Genomic DNA, 18562 nt, shown 5'->3' with positions numbered 1-18562 from the left:
TCTGTCTGCGGACCAGAGGTACCCCTGTGCTTTGACCCCACTCCCTGGCAGGAGTACTGGGGACTCCAAGCAGGAAGGAGGGGGAGGGGACCCCACTTGCTCTGGCCCAGGGTCCCACTGCACTACAATCCACCTCTTCCCCCCCCCCCCCCAGTGCCACTCTCTGTCCAACAGTCCCGGTGCTCCCAAAACTCCGTCCCTGCATTTCCAGCCTCTCATCCCCCCACCCCTTGTGTCCATGCTCTTCCCATGAGTAGGTGCCCCGTTCCCGGCCTCACCCCACTGCTCCCCCTGCACATCCGCCAGGTCACCCTCAGGGGAGTGCTCCCCAGGGTGCTGTGTCTCACCACACACACGTGTCCTGAGGGGCCGGCCCCATCCTATCCCTGTGCAATGCACACCTGGATCTGGAAGGTGGGGCCACGTTGGGCACTTCTCCGCTGCTCTCCCGGGGCACCTGTTCCCTCTGCTCCCAGGTCACCTCGATGTGGCGGGTGTAGAATCCGACACCTGGCTGCTGAGGTGGCACAGCTGGATCTGTGTCCCTGGCTGCACTGAGCTCTCCAGGGCTCTGACAAGTGCCACCTGGGGAGGAAGTCACAAGCTGAGCAAAGTTCAGTGCAGGAAAATCCCTGCATTGGCAGGGCAGGATCAGCCCAATAAAGATTCAATAAACTCCTGCTCCTTGTTCCCAGCTGTCTCTGCTATAACATGAGTTCCATTTAGGGGAGGGTTTTGGCAAGCCCCACAGAAAAACCCCAGCGGCCCGTTCCACAGCTGTGACCTTTGGCGGGGACTAGCCAGAGACACGGGACTTCGTACCGGGTGTGAGCGGGTGACTCAGCGTCGGTCAGTCTAAACGACACCCCTTTTCCGAGAAAGGGATGGAGACTAGGCCTGTCGATATCGCAAATGAACCGGGAGTTGATATACCCTGTGCTTCATTTGCATAATGGCTGCGGCTGCTCTTTTCCGAAACGGGGCTTTTACGGGAAGAATCGGCAGTTTAGATGGGATCTTTCGAACAGCAAGCCCTTTTTCGAAAGATCCTGTAAACCTCGTTTTGTGAGGCATCAAGGATCTTGCAAAAAAGGGCAAAATGTTGAACAGATCCCCTCTAAAGTGCTGTTTTTTTCCCAAAAAAGTCCTGCTTCAGAGAAAAATGGCAGCCGCCATTATGCACATGAAGCACGGGATATGTAAATCTTGGTTTCATTTGCAATATCCATGCGCCTAATCTACATCCCTTTCTCAGAAAATGGGCGTCGTTTAGATGGACCGTCTCTGTGTCTCCCGTTCCCACCTGGTACGATGTCCTTTGTCTCTGGCTAGTCCCTCCCAAAGATCACAGCTGTGGAATGAGCAGCTGGGGCTGTTCTGCTGGGCGCACAGAAACCCTCCCCTAAAGAAAACTCACATCCTGGAAAAAGGGCTGTAGTTTTGATACATGAAGATATGGGCATGGGGCTCAGGCCGAGGGAGGAGGGTGCACCAGGAGCTGGCGCTGGCTGTTTCTACCATGTGGGGTTTACTAGCTGGCAGGGGAAAGTTCTCTCCTGATGTCGAGGCCTAGGGAAGTGCTACCCAGGGACATGCAGGGTGGAGGTTTATCAATGAGAGCCCGGACACCCTTCACCCGTGAATTGCATGTCAGTTGCAGAGAGCCCAGGCCTATTGCAATACCGACTTTTACTGGCAGTTTTCAATCAGTTACATCGCTCTCTGCATCCAGGACAACACGGTGCCAGACACACGGGTCACATCCCACAATTATCCAAGGTGGCCCTGTGACTATTTTGTCTTCATGAATGCGGGTGGTAACACACATGGGCTGGCTCCGTCACCGGGTCTCTGATTTTGTATCATATTTAGGTGTTGCAAGAGCCCTGAGGATCGGTTCTGGGGCCGGTTTTGTTCAACATCTTCATGAATGGCCCAGATGAAGGGATGGGTTGCAACCTCAGTAAGTTGGTGGATGACGCTAGAGAGAGAGGTTGATACGCTGGGTGGCAGAATCGGGTCCAGAGTGGTCTGGACAAATTGAGGGATTGGGCCAAATGAAATCGGAGGAGGTTCAGCAGGAAGTGCAGAGTCCTGCTCTTGGGACGGAAGAATCCCAAACATTGGTACAGGCTGGGGACTGACTGGGGGGGCAACCAAAATGATTGGGGGGTTGGAGCACACGACCTACGAGGAGACGCTGAGGGATTTGGATTGGTTCAGTCAACAGAAGAGAAGAGCGAGGGGGGATTTGAGAGCAGCCTGCAACTCCCTGCAGGGGGGTTCCAGAGGCTGGAGAGAGGCTGTTCACAGTGGGGCAGGTGGCAGAAAAAGGAGCAATGGGCTCAGGTCTCAGTGGGAGAGATCTACATTGGATATTAGGGAAACTGATTTGCCGAGGCGGGTGGGGAAGCGCTGGGCTGGGTTCCCTAGGGAGGGGGTGGAATCTCCATCCCTAGAGGTGTTTCAGTCCCGGCTTGACCAAGCCCCGATTGGGTTGATTGAGTTGGGGTTGGTCCTGCCTTGGGTAGGGGGCTGGACTCGATGACTCCTGTGGTCTCTTCTAGCCCTGGGATTCAAGGATTCTGTGATTCTATATGGCTTGTGAAAGTAAAACTGATTTGAAAGGAACCAGGGTTTTTTTTCTGTCTTTTTATGAATGGCCAGTCACGTAAGTAAGCATGCCCACAGGTTTAATGATTTTCTCCACAGAAGCAAGCTCGTCTATTAGTGCCGACAAAGTTACTATTTGTGGAACTATTTAAGTTTAACTGTATGGACAATAAAAGAGCAGGGAGGGAGTTTTTGCCTCTTTCCCCATGCTGGGCACACAGCCAATGCCATGAAAAAATCTGTTTTTTCTAAGTATCTGACAGCCACTTAACAGCAGTGAGTTTCAGTTTTGGTTTAGTATAAAGAGAGTTAGTTGTAAGCTCCTCGTCTTTCTTATCATATGAAAGGTGCAAGGAACCCGACACAGACATTAGATTAGTCTGATCTAAAAAAAGATTTTGATATAACCTAAGGACCCAGCTGAAATCACACTTGTTAAAACCAGGTGACACAGCGCTGGGAGTTAATGAACGAAACCTGGTGCGCTGGACTTTCAACATAATTAGTGGACAAAATTGTAAGTTTTGCTACACATCAAAGTTGGCTCCTTCTCCCCAGTGTTGCTGGCCAAGAAAGGGATTTTGTGAGAATACGCTAATGAAGAAATCCAGGGCGAGTGTTCAAACAGCTGCTGTCAATTTCACTGTCACCTGAATTGACAGAGTTGTTACCAGCATGTTAGGTGTTAGGTATGTTGGACAAGGTCAACTCCCGAGATGACTGTAGGTAAAAACAGACTCAGCACTGGCCTGTAGGGACCTCCAGGGGGAGGGAGTTTCTGAGAGCAGGTTGCTCTTCACCCTTATTGGCTGAGGCATCACTCACCTGCCTTCCTCATCAATTACCAGCTCAGATCCCCGACTGCCAAGGCAGCAGTGAGGCAGTCAACTGCTATCACAGTGGTAACAGCCTGGGCTGTGGGCTGGGAATCTGGAAATGCCCCAATTGAGCTCTGGACCCCCCAATCTTTGTGTCCTTCCCTGCACAAGGGACTATTCTTCACCTCTCCCCCCCATCTGCTCCCCAGACTAACATCCCTCTCCCCCACCGGTCTGCTCCATCCAGTAACCCATGTGGCTGTCCCGCAACTCTACCCCTCCTCTCTGCCACCCCCCAACCTGCTCTCTGCTTCCTCCCCCTCGGAGCCAAGCAAAGCCCCTCGCCTCCTTCCCTTCCCACAATGGTGGATTGTCCACTGGCATCTATCCCCAGCAGCACCATGAAATCAGGGCTCCCCTGTTCCCCAGACCACTCCAAGCCACTCAGGTTCATGCTTGGGAGCAGAGGGAGGGGTGTGTGGTGCTCACTAAGAGCTCCTTCTAAGTCCCAGAGGCACCCAGAAGAGAGAGGCCAGCCCCTGTACCGTGACCCCACACCCTCGCAGAATTTCTGGGGACTCCAGGCAGAAGGGAAGGGAAGGGGACCCCACTTGCTCTGGCCCAGGCTGACCCCACTGCAATCCACCTCCGCCCCCCCATACCACTCTGTCCTGGTGCCCCCCAGAACTCCCTCCCTGCATTTCCAGCCTCTTAACCCTCCACCTCTTGTGTCCAGCTCTTCCCATGAGTAGGTGCCCCATTCCCAGCCTCACCCCACTGCTCCCCTGGCTCTCCCACTGTACTCACCCCAGGTCACGCTCAGGGGGGTGCTCCCCAGGCTGCCGTGTCTCACCACACACAAAGTTCAGTCAAGGAAAACCCCTGCTTCGGTGGGGCAGGATCAGCCCAATAAAATTTCAATAAACTCCTGCTCCTTGTTCCCAGCTGTCTCTGTTAGAACGTGAGTTCCCTTTAGGGGAGGGTTTCAGCAAGTCCAGCAGAACAGCCACAGCTGCTTATTCCACAGCTGTGATGTTTGGGAAGGACTAGCTGGAGAGACAGGTCTTTGTTCCGGGTGGGAACGGGAGACAGTGACGGTCCGTCTAAACGACACCCCTTTTCCGAGAAAGGGATGGAGACTAGGCCTGTCGATATCACAAATGAACCGAGGATTGATATAGCCCGTGCTTCATTTGCATAATGGAGGCTGCCGTTTTTTTCCGAAATGGGACTTTTTCAGGAAGAAACAGCTGACAAAGTTCATGCTTTGTGTAACTTCTTAAGTTTAACTGTATGAATAATAGAAGAGCAGGGATGGAGTTTTTGGATCTTTACCCATGCTGGGCATACAGCCAAGGGAATGAAACAAGCTGTTTTTTCTAACTATCGTACAGTCACTTAACACCAGCGAGTCTCAGTTTTGATTTAGCATAAAGGAAGTTAGTTGTAACTTTCTTATCATGTCAAAGGTTCATGGAAGTCAGACCTAGACATTAGATTAGTCTGATCTAAAAAAATACTTTGATATAACCTAAGGACCATGCTGAAATCATGCTTGTTAAAACTAGGTGACATGGAGCTGGGAGTGTGAGAGTCAAAACTGGTGTGCTGGAGGTTGGACCTAATTTGTGGACGAAATAGGAAGTTCTGCAGGGGAGGAGTTCTGCCTCCCAGCCAGCCTGCTCTAACTATTAGACCCCACTTCCCTCCTCGTGCTGAAATAGAACCCAGAGGTCTTGGATCCCAACCCTTCTCCCTCACACTAATCATTAAGTGGTTCCCAGCCATCCTTCTCTCCCCCTGTGATTGCAGGAGTAGGATGTTATATTTCAGGCTTAATAATGTTGTAAGGTATGACTTAATTTCATCCTGCCAGATACCCTTGTTTGTGACCTTCTGGGCCACTGGAAGAAACCCATCCAATGCTAAGGCAGGGAAAGACCATCGTGCCCTTTAGTTAAATATACATTTCTTTGCTTTAAGGTTTCGTAAGTGAGACGCGGGATCTTGTATTGTGTCTATGTTAATAAGATTAGAGGGATGTCGAAGGCCTGGGCCACAGTGTGAACAGTTTTGATTACAAGAGGTAGTAAGGTTTAATTGACAATGCTTTTCTACTGCTCAATATAAAGCACTGCTGTTTGCATACCGTTGAAGGTCGCTGTAAAAGACTGGTTGTGTGAATGACCAATGTATGCATCAGAAAAAGATAAGATGTGACGGACGTTATTAAAACCAGATGGTCAAGAGAAGAGAGGTGAAGACATGTAACGAGATGCCAGAGAACCATCAAGGCACATCCATGATTATGGAAGGGCAGGTTGATGACCTTAAGGTGGAGTTGGAACCGTTAAAGACAATTGATGAACTCAATCAAGGCCAGGATGACCCTCTCGGAGGTATTGTGGAAGGTTAACATCAAAAGCTAACACCAACTGAGGAGTAACCAGTCACAAATCCATCGACTTCAACAGAGAAAAAGGACGATGAGAAAAGGGGGCTTTGCCATGGGACTTTGGGTTCGTCTTGCCACCAAATCCAGGAGCCTCAGCTCGTGACCGACAGAGCCCGGCTCCCCCTCTGTGATTGATCTGGAGGGGCCACTAGGTTGATGCAGGCTCTGGACTGGTAACTAGAACATCGACTGGCAGGACTGTGTGCACGGGGTGTGTATGTGCGGGTGATTGAAAAGCATCTGCAACAGTTGTATTCCCAGTCAATGCGGCGTCCTGCCTTCTCCCCTATAAAAGATCTCATGTGCTTTGTATGGGCATAACGTGCTCCCTTCCCTATGGTGTCCACTGCCCCAGCTCCCTCCTGCCTCCTTGGAGCTGCCTGACCACCCCCTTCCTGAGCCACACTGAGCGCGGGGGACCCAGGACTCACCAGCACGTGGGGCGCTCGTATTATCTCCCGCACCAGGACCCGGCACTCAGTCTCCACCCAGGAGTTCCAGAAGCGGTACCAAGCTCTGATCTCGTTCCATAATGCCCTGTCTCTTGGGGTGAACCCATTGGGGGAAACCAGCCTGCCGCTGTCACTGTCACAAGCCATGAGCAATAAATCATTCACCCTCAACACACTCAGCCGCTTGGGCAGCCCAGGAGGCGCCTCCGCTGAGATGAACTGGAAAGAAGAGAGACGGTGCAGCCCTGCAGGAGGGAGTGAGCGATGGGGAAGGGGACCCAGGAATCCGGGGCAGTAGCAACCCACGGCGGCCAGCAACACCCAACCCTGGAGGCGTGAGACTGGGCTGGGGAAGGGGACCCAGGTATCTGGGGAAGGGGACCCAGGTATCTCACTTACCCACTCAGGAGACGGAGCAGGGAGAGAGGAGCCCGAGAGACACCGGTACAGGGTCGATCCCAGCATCCATTGCCCTAGAGGGGCTCTCCCCGATGAACTCTGAGTCATTTACAGGAAACACTAGAGAGGAAACGCGAATGCGCATGAGCTGAGCAAAGTTCACCAAAGGGTCAGGATGCTCGCTTTTAGTCGCCCTGCTCTCCGTGTCACCAGAACCCTCCCTACTCACCCCCAGTGCACTGAAGTCTGAGTCACGCCTCTTGCTGCTTCCCAGCTGCCTCTGTTACTGCATCTTGATCTTATGATGCTGTAACAGATCATTAAGTTTGCAGATGATACCAAACTGGGTGGGGTTGCAACTTCTTTGGAGGATAGGGACATAATTCAAAATGACCTTAACAAGTTAGAGAAATGGTCAGAGGTAAACAGGATGAAGTTTAATAAATAGAAATGCAAAGTGCTCCAGGGTATGTCTACACTACCCTCCTAGTTCGAACTAGGAGGGTAATGTAGGCATACCGCACTTGCAAATGAAGCCCGGGTTTGAATTTCCCGGGCTTCATTTGCAAGTGCGGTATGCCTACATTACCCCGCTAGTTCGAACTAGCGGGGTAGTATAGACATACCCCCACTTAGGAAGGAACAATCAGTTCCATACATACAAGATGGGAAGCGACTGTCTAGGAAGGAGCATGGCGGAAAGGGATCTAGGGGTCATAGTGGACCACACGTTGAATATGAGTCAACAGTGTGATGCTGTTGCAAAAAAAGCAAATATGATTCTAGGTTGTATCAACAGGTGTGTGGTAAGCAAAACTCGTGAAGTCATTCTGCCGCTCTACTCTGCACTAGTTAGGCCTCAGCTGGAGTACTGTGTCCAGTTCTGGGCACCACATTTCAAGAAAGATGTGGAGAAATTGGAAAGGGTCCAGAGAAGAGCGACAAGAATAATTAAAGGTCTAGAGAACATGACCTATGAAGCCAGGCTTCATGAACTGGGCTTGTTTAGTTTGGAAAAAAGAAGATTAAGGGGGGACATGAGAGCGGTTTTCAAATATCTAAAAGGGTGTCACAAGGAGGAAGGAGAAAATGTGTTCCTCTTGGTTTCTGAGGACAGGACAAGGAGTAATGGGCTTAAAGTGCAGCAGGGGAGGTTTAGATTGGACATTAGGAAAAAATTCCTAACTGTCAGGGTGGTCAAATATTGGAATAAATTGCCAAGGGAGGTGGTGGAATCTCCCTCTCTGGAGATATTTAAGAACAGGTTAGATAGACATCTGTCAGGGATGGTGTAGACGGAGCTTGGTCCTGCCTTGAGGGCGGGGGGATGGACTCGATGACCTCTTGAGGTCCCTTCCAGTTCTATGATTCTATAATTAAGGGAGGGTTTCAGTGAGCCCAGCAAAACAGCCCCCATCTAGGACCTTTAGTAAGGACTAGAGGGAGACATAGGACTTGGTGGAGGGTGGGAAGGGGCAGCACACAGACGGGCAGAGGACTCGTGGCTGGACAGCAGGGTGGGCAGGGAGCTGGCACTGGCCGTGTTTAACATCGGTAGTGTACTCACCAACAGAGGAATGTTCTGTCCTGATCTCAAGGCATCATGGGGTCCCCACATGACATACAGGGTGGAGGACGGACGACCTGCCCACTGGAGGAAAAAAACATCCAGGAGCTGTTGCAAGACCCATCATTTTCTGATCATTGTTGTCGTCGGTCTCGGATTTTCTGTGGGGTTGCAAAGGGCTTGTGGTATCACAATGGATGTTTTTTGCTTCTTCTCAAAGGCAGCCACACGCTCCCCTAGGAAATCCACTGGGGCTGGAGTTTTGCTCCAAGTGAGTAAGTTGATGCATCGGTGTGTCACATTTCTACGGAAATGCCTTAAGTGTGTCAACAGAAAAAGGGGGGGAAGATGTTTTTCTAATGTTGTCCAATCTGGGCACACAGCCAAGGCTGAGATAAGAGTCGGCTACTCATTCCTCTTCTACACCCCAGCCTGGGGCTTTCAGTTTTGTTCATCTACAGACGAAGGAGGCAGGGATCGGGCTGAAGCGCACATGGCCTGGCTGCAAGCACATCTCCTGCAGCAGAGCTGAGAACAGTCACTTCCGGCTCACAGAGGGGAGCTGGGCTTCAGGCACCGTGTCCACTGACCATCTCTCTAAGTTCTCTACAGATGGACTAGTTGTGAGGGGGGGCCAGGCTGCACCACCTGGGATGGTCTCCCGCACCCCACGTTTCCGCAGGCTCCCCTGTCCTATGGCCAAGTCCCAGGGTGTGTCTAGACTACAGGGTTTTGTTGACAAAAGTGGACTTTTGTCGACAAAACTAGACCTGCGTCCACACTGCCTTTGAGTTATGTCGACATAACGTCGACAGAACTCAGCAGTTTTGTCGACGTATGTAAACCTCATTCTACGAGGAATAACGCCTTTTATCGACAGAGTTCTGTTGATAGAAGGCATTATTGCATCTACACTGTCCTTTGCGTCCACACTGTTATGTTGACAAAGCGGCTTGCTTTGTTGACAGAACTGGATGTCGTCTAGACGCTCTTTGTCAACAGAAGCTTTGTTGACAGTATCTGTTGACAAAGCTTCTGTCAACAAAACCCTGTAGTCTAGACATACCCATACTGTTGACAAAAGGCGTCTAGATGACATCTCAGTCTACATAAGAGTGTGGACGCAAAGGACAGTGTAGATGCAATAATGCCTTCTATCGACAGAACTCTGTCGACAAAAGGCGTTATTCCTCGTAGAATGAGGTCAACAAAACTTCTGTCGACAACACTTCTGTCGTCTAGACATACCCTCAGAGACAGCACCTGGGGCTACTCTGAGCGCTGCACCAAACTGTGCAGGGCTGGGTCTAGGAGGAGCTGTGGCCACGGTGGGAAAGCTGGTGGGACTTGCTTAGGTAGGGCCAACTCTCTGTGCAATAATGTACCCTACCTTGTGCAGAGTATTCTACCTCCTTTTCCCTCTCCCCCTCCTGCTTCTCCCTCCACAGCCTCCCCATCCCGCCGAGGCCCCCGCACCCATAGTAGTGGGATCCACAGACCCCGGCAACCCTCCAAGCCCCAGCCCTGAGCCTCTTCTCCCCCTTCCTCTCCCTTCTAGCTCCTTCCTCCCCACTGCAAGGTTCTCAACACTGTCACTCTTCCATCCTTTCTCCTCCCCTCTCCTGGACTCCTTCCCTAGACTTGTCGCAGTTTCTTTGACCCCACAGTAAAACTGTAGAGTGTTTTCAGAACAAAACGTGCCCTTTCTTTTCATCAGCAAAGGGAGCAGTGGAAAGGATGTGAAAGGGGAGTGGCAGCAGTAAGGGGTCAAGCAGAGGTGCAGGGGAGTGTGTCACTGGTCCCCGGGGAGAAGCGCTCCCTCAGGGCCCCCTGGATGTGCCTGGCCCCCTGACATGCCTGCTGGATGACAGTTGTCTGCAGCTGCTCATAGGCCCTTCCTATGTGGTCAGCCTCCATCCCCCATCGAAGCAGGAAGGCCTGCCCCTTCCCTTCACACATGTGCAGGACCCAGGATGTAGCCATCACACACGGGACGTTGTGCTGCCTGAGATTCAAGCAAGTGAGGAGGCATCTGAACCGCACCTCCAAGCGGCCAAAGGTGCCCTCAACAGCTGTGTGGGCCCATCTCAGCCTGGCATTGAATACCGCTCGAGGGGGGTTGAGGTGGCTGGTGTAGGGCTTCATGAGCCACGGTTGTAGGAGGTTGTAGGTTGCTTCCTCCACCAGGCAGAAGGGTACGTCCACGGCCCCCACCCTGCTGGTGCAGTCAGGGAAGAAAGTCCCTGGGTGCAGCTTCTGGAACACGCAAGAGTAACGGATCACACCTGTGTCACACGCCTTCCCCGACCACCCTACTTAGATGTTCGTGAACTGGACCCGGTGGTCAGTCACAGCCTGCAAGACCACCAAGAAGCATCCGTTGTGAGACAGGGTAGATAGAGGTACAGGGATGGATGCATGGACGGATGGGTAGGTGGGAATTGGAAGATTAGACCTGGTTGCAGCTAGAACTGCTTCAAACCCGTCCCCAATTTTCCAGCCGTAGTGGCCTCACGAGTCAGGACAAGCAACGGCACCAGTTGCTTCTCTCCTCTGAGTGACCTTTGTGCCCGTCCCAGCCCCGGTGAAACCTCCCACCTCAAGGGATTCAGGTCCCACTCCCACCCCCAGATCCTCACTGTGCATGACATCACTGAACCCAGATGTCTTGTGTGAATGTGTCAGGACCCGAATCTTTTGCAACTTGACTTTATTACGAGCTAACTATGGAGCAGAGAACAGGGCTGGGGAACTGAGTGATATGCAGTAGGGCAGGGGAGCTGGGCAGCAGAAGATCAGAACTGATGTTTGATGGGCAGCAGATCAGCACACTCATCCCGGAGTTCCCCTCCTGCCGGGTTGGCTGCCTCTGGGACCGGGTGTGTTTGGTAGGGGTGGTGGATGCTCCAGGGGGCCAGCGGGTGGGGAAGGCCCACAGAGGGCAGGGCCAGGGGTGTCTCCAGCAGGGATATGCAGGTGGATGTTACGGGAAGGATCTCCCATAAGCCGGCCCTCACACTGGGAAGAGCAACAACCCAGCCATTCCCTAGCCAAGGGGCTGCCCTGTACCTGGATCTTAAGTCTCCTGCCTCAGTGCTAATGGGTTCGGTGTGACAAGAATAGAAGAATAGCTGTGGGAGGGGACTGCAGCTTGCAAGAGCGGGGAAACTCAAGCTGGGCTGTGGGGCATTCAGCCCCTCTAACAAGCAGGCCTGATGTCTGGGAGTATCCAAGGCACAGGAGCGAGGCAGAGCCGGGCTGTGCAGTGACCCCTGGGAACGCTCAGGCTGCGGCCAACCCATTTGATTCCGGATCCAACCGATGAAGGCGGAGACTCTCATGTACGTGCCAGGGGTAATCCCATCTATTGATACCCGGGAGACGATGCCCTGGGCTTTTCCATCGCACATCAGGGGGCCGCCGGAGTCGCCCTGCAGAGCAAACCAGACCACAGATGGAAAACGGCTCAGGGAGTTGTTTCTCCACTTCTGACTGGCTCAGTGACACCCCGATGCCACCCAGTCCCTCCTTGGCCCCTCACAAGCCCAGCCCACTTGTCTTAGCCCAATCACTGACACACTCCCTCGGAGTGGTGATGCACTAAACACTTCAAGCCAGGGGCAGACTTACCTTTGCAGTATCTCCGCAGTTCTGTGGGTGCCTCGCACTCAGCATGGTCGCTGGGTCGTAGTAATCATACTTCAAACAATTGTCATCCTCCAGCACCTCCACATCCACCTCCTGCAGCACGTTGGCCGCAGCAATAGTGCGACCCCAGCCAGCGACACTGCACGCTGTCCCGGGCTCCACCCTTTCACCGGGCTCAGGCAGGGGGATGGTTTTTACATGGTCATTCAGTTCGGCAGGCTTCTCCAGCTGTCACACGAGAAGGGTGAACATGAATCTCAGGGTTCCACTAAAGGGAAAAGGGATGAACATCACCCCCAGCAAAACCTACAAAAGACATTTCTTCTCAAGCATGTTGAAGGGATAAAGAACATGCGGGTCGGGGGGATGGGATGGGGGTGATACCTGCAGCAGTGTGAGGTCACTGGGAGTGGGGGATGGGATGGGGTGGTACCTGCAGCAGTGTGAGGTCACTGGGGGTGGGGGATGGGATGGGGGCGGTACCTGCAGCAGTGTGAGGTCACTGGGGGTGGGGGATGGGATGGGGGCGGTACCTGCAGCAGTGTGAGGTCACTGGGGGTGGGGGATGGGATGGGGGCGGTACCTGCAGCAGTGTGAGGTCACTGGGGGTGGGGGGATGGGATGGGGTGGTACCTGCAGCAGTGTGAGGTCACTGGGGGTGGGGGATGGGATGGGGGTGGTACCTGCAGCAGTGTGAGGTCACTGGGAGTGGGGGATGGGATGGGGTGGTACCTGCAGCAGTGTGAGGTCACTGGGAGTGGGGGATGGGATGGGGGTGGTACCTGCAGCAGTGTGAGGTCACTGGGGGTGGGGGATGGGATGGGGGTGGTACCTGCAGCAGTGTGAGGTCACTGGGGGTGGGGGGATGGGATGGGGTGGTACCTCCAGCAGCATGATATCATTGTTTAAGGTATCCCTGTTGTACTGCGGGTGGGGAATCTTCCGACGCACGCAGATACGTTGTTGGCTCTTTTCCTGTTTTGTGACATTGTGAGCTCCAAGGACGACCGTGATCTTGCTGTAAAAATCAAGAGCTATGCATGGGCCGTTGGGGGCAGGATTGGACGTGCGTTGGGGGATGAGCACATGAGGTCCCTATTCTTGCACAGCGACGTGGGGGTTACAGGGCATCCTGGGGGTTCTCAGACCGAGATCTCAGACTCAAGCTCTGACATGGAGGAAGATCCATGCCACTTGAGAGCCATATGAGCTCCTGTCTGGGCACAGCCTGGGTCTGGCTGGCTCAGGAGGGGGGAGGGGTGCCAGGAGTGTTTCTCTTCGGGGGGCAGCAGAAGCACAAAGCCCCTGCCCAGTGGGGTGGGATCCCAACTTCTCTCAGCATCAGCCCCTTGTGCTGCTGCCCTGAGCTTCTCTCCCCGTTGTCCCCATAGCCACTGGGTCTCAGTCCCCCTGCACTCTGTGTATCTCCCTGCCAGATCCACACCGATGGGTCCATGCCCAGGCCCCAGCCCAGCGTGCTGCAGAGCTGCCCTGGGGGTGTGTACCCTCCCTGCCCCATGCTGAGCAAGGGGCCAGACCCCAGCTGAGTTCACTGCCCACAGCCCTATTGATTTACCCAGCGCTGGGGCTGGGCCGTGAGTTGCACTGGCCCCTAGAGACTCGCTGAAACCCCGTGAGCATGTGAGATCCTTGGGCTCTGCTCCCCCAGCCTGGCCACCCCCTGCCCCATACACCAGCACTAGAGCTCCTGGCTCCCCCTCTCACGCTCATCCCACCCACCCCCAGGGCCCAGCCCAGAGGCACTTACCCTTCCTGGCAGTGAGCAGCCGTCAGCACAAAGTTCTCCGCCACCAGGAACCCGCTGCAGTAACGGTATTCTCCACGTTTTATTTCCAGATAGGCCATGTAGGGCCGGGAGTGGGGCCGGGCTTTACACCTCCTAGTAATCCCATATTCAGGGGGAGACCAGGTTCATACACAAGGTCCCATCCCTATGGGAGCTGCACAGCCTCACCTCATGCCCCCTAGCATGATGCTCTCCCTTCAGGATCCCTGGGCCTGGATCCCTGCCCCCTGCTTCACTCTGCCCCACACAGGGCCCCCTATTGGGCTGAGAATTGGATATACAGCTGTGATCTTGCAGGGGGCAGAAGTGAGAGCTAAACATTGTCCTGAATTCGTGGCCTTGGGTGTTCACCTCATGCCATACTAGGCCAGGAGGACTTTATCTCCAGCTCAGCGACAGCTTCTGTGCCTCTCCCCTGGCTCTGGAAATCTGCCGCTTTCCCCTTTCTCCCTGGTGGTCATGGGAACAGGAAAAGCAAGGTGTGTCCTCATATGCGCGGGGGCTGCCCTCCCTCTCCAGAAACAGGGCTCCTCCATTGCAGGTTCCCTCACCCGCAACTCCGCACCATCCCCTAGCTGGGTCCGGGGAACCAGCCATCATCCCGGCAGAAGCCTCTCACAATGGGCAAGTGCCGGGATGTGCAGTCAGCCCGGAGAGCTCCCCTCTAAGATCCCCATGGGACCCCGTCCCTGCGTACTCACCGGCCCCGGCGCTTAGCAGCATCACGACCAGGACCAGCATCAGTATCTAGGGAAATCAGCACAAAGGGATTTATAGAGCCAGGAGCAAAATCTCTGGTGATGGGCCAATCAGACCTTGTAGGGACCCTCAGAAACCTCAGCATCAGGCTGCTGACAGGTGAGGGCCAGGATTTAGACACAGGAGAGCCTGGTTGGGCAAAGGCCCCCCTCACCACGCTTCCCCACCCAAATGGGAGCAGAGGTACCTTTTCTGAAGATCTTTGGTGCCGCTGGGTCCTTCTCTGCTGGGCTCTGCGGCTGTGTCTCTGCTGTCCCTCCTCCCCGACTCTCCTCCGGACAGGGGGGTGCGTCTCTACTGGGACGCCGCCTCTTCACTGGGCATGTCCGGAGAGTCAGGAGAACCAATCAGCAGCACGGCCGGGAAATGTTTATTAAGGGCCTGACCGAATCTCCTCTCAACACGCCCCTAAAACCACAACCCACCGAGGTGCCAGCAGGAGAGAGGTGTGGGTGGCTGGGTGGTGGGGTTAGTATCACTCCATTAATCCAGATCGGCCCAGCACCCGCGCAGGGGTTAAGGGCTGTGGCTGGGGGTGCAAACTGGGAAGGAGGAATTGGGGTGTAGCAAGGTGCTCTGGGCTGGGATTGAGGGGTTCAGAGGGTAGGAAGTGGGGGTGGGGTGGGGGGGCCTCGTGTTTGTGGGAGGGATGGCTCTGACTGGGGTGAGGCTGGCCACATGTTTTGGTCGAACACCGGAGAACTGTTCACTCTCGAGGGAAGGGTGGAGATCAAGCCCCATTAGGGCTCCCCCCAGCCCATGGGTGCTCCCCTCAGCTTACGTGGCTTCATTTCTGGTGCCTGCTGAGCAATAAGGGTGGACTAGAAAAGGTCAGGTAGGGGGATCCTGTCTGCCCCCTCCCCTCTGACACCGCAGCATTAACCACCTGCCCAAATTTCCTCTCCTAGCTCCGCCGCTGCATGGCTGGCTACTGCCTGGCTGGAGGGAGTGGGGGGCCAGAAGACAATATCTCCTTGGAGGAAAGAGCCCCATGGGAAAGTCCCTCTGGGATGGGGCATCCTCACCTGAGCATGAGGGACCTGCCTGGAGCCTGCACACTTGGTGCCAGGAGCATCTTCAGCGCCAGCATCCTATTAGTGGAGAACGCGGGCGCTGCCTTGGTTCAGTTCCCCCCTTCCTAAGCCAGTCGTGTCTCAGAGCAGTGAGCAGGGGATGGGGAACTGGTTTGGGGTTCCTAGTGCCGGGCCACAAAGCCCAGGGCAGACATTCCCCCAGAGGGTGGGGAACAGGAGCCGCCCAGCTGGTGGAGCCATAGGCAGTGCAGATACCAGACACAAGAAGGGGGCATCACTCACCTGACTTCCTCATCAGGTACCAGCCCAGGGCCCCGACTCCCAAGGCAGCGATGAGGCCCACTGCTATCACTGTGGTAACAGCCTGGCTCTGGGCGGGGAATCTGGAAATGCCCCAAGACAGACTGAGCTATGGAGCCCCCCAAAACTTTGTGTCTCATCTGCCTGCTCCCTGGGGTAGCATCGCCCTTCCCCCACCAGTCTGCTCCATCCAGTAACCCATGTGGCCGTCTTGCAACACTGCCCCCTCCTCTCTGCCCCCCCAGCCTGCTCTCTGTTTCCTCCCTCTCTGAGCAAAGCAAAGCCCCTTGCCACGTCCCCCTCCCACAATGGTGGATTTTCCATTTGGCCACCGGCACTAATCCCCAGCAGCACTTGGCAATTGGGGCTCCCCTGTTCCCCAAACCACTCCAGCCACCCCTGCTCATGGTTGGGACCAGGGTGTGTGGAGGGCTCATCCAGATCTCCTCTGAGAACCAGAGGCACCCAGCAGAGAGGGGCCGGCCCCTGTGCCCTGACCCCACTCCCTGGCAGAATTTCTGGGGACTCCAGGCAGAAAGGAAGTGGAGGGGACCCCACTTGCTCCAGCCCAGGGTCCCACTGCACTGCAAACCACTTCTGCCTCCTCCTAGTGCCACTCTCTGTCCTCCCATCCTGGTGCCCCCCAAAACTCCCTCCCTGCATTTCCAGCCTCTTATCTCCCCACCCCTTGTGTCCATGCTCTTCCCATGAGTAGGTTCCCCCATTCCCAGCCTCACCCCACTGCTCCCCGTGCCCCCCAGTACTCACCCCAGGTCACGCTCAGGGGGGTGCTCCCCAGGCTGCCGTGTCTCACCACACACAAAGTTCAGTAAAGGAAAATCCCTTCTTCCGTGGGGCAGGAACAGCCCAGTAAAGTTTTAATAAACTCCTGCTCCTTGTTCCCAGCTGTCTCTGTTCTAACGTGAGTTCCCCTTAGGGGAGGGTTTCCGTGAGCCCAGCAGAACAGCCCCAGCCGCTTATTCCACAGCTGTGATGTTTGAGAGGGACTAGCCGGAGAGACAGGACTTTGTACCAGGTGGGAATAGGAGACACAGCGACAGTCTGTCTAAACGACACCCCTTTTCCGAGAAAGGGATGTGGTCTAGGCTCATCGAAACTGAAAATGAAGCTGGCATCTGAATACAAATACCAGGTTAATGGACAGTGCTATGCACAAGGAGGTGTGTCCCATGAGCTTGGACGCTGAATGGGGCTGGGCTTCGGGCACCGTGTCCCCTGGGACGACTGACCGTCTCTCTGTATTCTGTACAGATGGACCAGCTGTCGGAGGGAGCGGGACTGGACCAGCTGGGATGGCCTGCCGCACCCCACATTTCCTAGGGCCCCCGCGTCCCATGGCCAAGTCCCAGCGACAGCACCTGGGGGTACTCTGAGTGCTGCACCAAACCCTGCAGGGCTGGGGCCAGGAGGAGCTCCGGCTGCGGTGGGAGAGCTGGGGGGAGCTGCTTATGCAGGGCCCCTCCCTGTGCACTGATCTCCCCTCCCTTGTGCAGAGCGTGCTGCCTCCTCCCCCTCCAAAATCTGCTCCCTCTCCAGCTGTCGCTCCTCCTCCCACTCCCTCTCCCCCTCCCGCTTCTCCCTCCTCACCCTCCGCATCCTGCCGAGGCTTCCACAGCCATGGTGGTGGGATCCACAGAGTCCAGCGCCCCTCCCAGACCCAACCCTGAGCCTCTCCTCCCCCTTCCTCTCCCTTCCAGCTCCTTCCTCCCTCCCTCAAGGTTCTCAGCACCCTCCTTCTTCCACCCTCTCTCCTCCCTTCTCCCAGCCTCGCCTCAGTTTTGTTGACCCCACAGTAAAAATGCAGAAGGTTTTCAGAAGAAAAGTGCCCTTTCTTTTTTCATCAAGAAAAGAGGGCGGTGGGAGGGGAGGCATAAGGGCTGGGTCGGCAGTGAGGGGTGAAGCTGAAGCCCCCAGAGGACGGGGAGAGAATCACTGGTACCCCGGGGAGAAGCTCTCCCTCAGGGCCACCTGGATGCACCTAGCACCTGCTCATAGGCCCTGCCTTTGTGCTCAGCCTCTACCCTGGCAGGAAGGCCTTCACACATGTTGTGCAATACCCAGCACGTAGCCATCACACACGGGAGGTTGTGCTCCCTGAAGTCCAGGCAGGTGAGGAGGCATCTGAACTGCGCCTTTAAGCGTCCAAAGGTGCGTTCAACAACTATGTGTGTCCGGCTCAGCCTGGCATTGAACACTGCTCAAGAGGGGATGAGGTGGCCGGTGTAGGGCTTCATGAGCCACGGCTGTAGGGGATGGGCCGCTTCCTCCACCCGGCAGATGGGCATGTTCACGAACTGCAACCTGCTGGTGCCATCAGGGAAGAAAGTCCCCAGGTGCAGCTTCTGGAACATGCATGAGTTACAGATCACACCTGTGACACACACCTTCCCCAACCACCCTACTGAGATGTTCATGAACTGGCCCTGGTGGTCAGTCACGGCCTGCAAGACCACCAAGAAGCATTCCTTGTGAGATAGGGTAGATAGAGGCTTAGGCATGGAAGGATGCATGGACGGACGGGTGGGTGGGAATTGGAAGATTAGATCTGGCTGCAGCTAGAACTTCTTCAAACCCCTCCCCATTTTTCCAGACGCAGAGGCCTCAGGACTAAGGACAAGTCACGGCACAATTTCCTTTTCTCCTCTGAGTAACTTCCGTGCCCCTTCCAGCCAATGGGGAAACCTCCCAC

At 54.9% G+C, this 18562-nt stretch overlaps 1 protein-coding gene and 1 long non-coding RNA gene across 3 annotated transcripts; both read right to left on the bottom strand.

The window, feature by feature from the left end:
• Positions 1-407: 407 nt before the first annotated feature.
• LOC149521002 (uncharacterized) lies at positions 408-6921 on the bottom strand. Of its 2 annotated transcripts, none has more exons than XR_016348099.1 (3): positions 6738-6919; positions 4239-4382; positions 408-585 (listed from the first exon to the last, which is right to left on the bottom strand). It is a non-coding gene; the product is annotated as an uncharacterized LOC149521002 (long non-coding RNA). The 2 variants fall into 2 exon arrangements; XR_016348100.1 differs by lacking the exon at positions 408-585 and adding an exon at positions 2178-3543 and having other exon boundaries at positions 6738-6921.
• Positions 6922-11016: 4095 nt separating this feature from the next.
• On the bottom strand, positions 11017-17492 carry LOC142821352 (uncharacterized). Its single transcript, XM_089774175.1, has 8 exons — positions 17461-17492; positions 15835-15935; positions 14706-14834; positions 14461-14506; positions 13721-13852; positions 12835-12970; positions 11935-12180; positions 11017-11735 (listed from the first exon to the last, which is right to left on the bottom strand). The coding sequence occupies exons 1-8, from the start codon at positions 17490-17492 to the stop codon at positions 11100-11102; spliced, it is 1458 nt and encodes a 485-aa protein (XP_089630301.1). The 3' UTR covers positions 11017-11099.
• Between the last annotated feature and the right edge of the window lie 1070 nt (positions 17493-18562).

Source organism: Pelodiscus sinensis, chromosome 30, assembly GCF_052426305.1.
Source record: "Pelodiscus sinensis isolate ZL-2025 chromosome 30, ASM5242630v1, whole genome shotgun sequence".
Classification (NCBI taxonomy): Eukaryota; Metazoa; Chordata; order Testudines; family Trionychidae; genus Pelodiscus; species Pelodiscus sinensis.
This window is presented reverse-complemented; position numbering and strand designations above follow the sequence as displayed.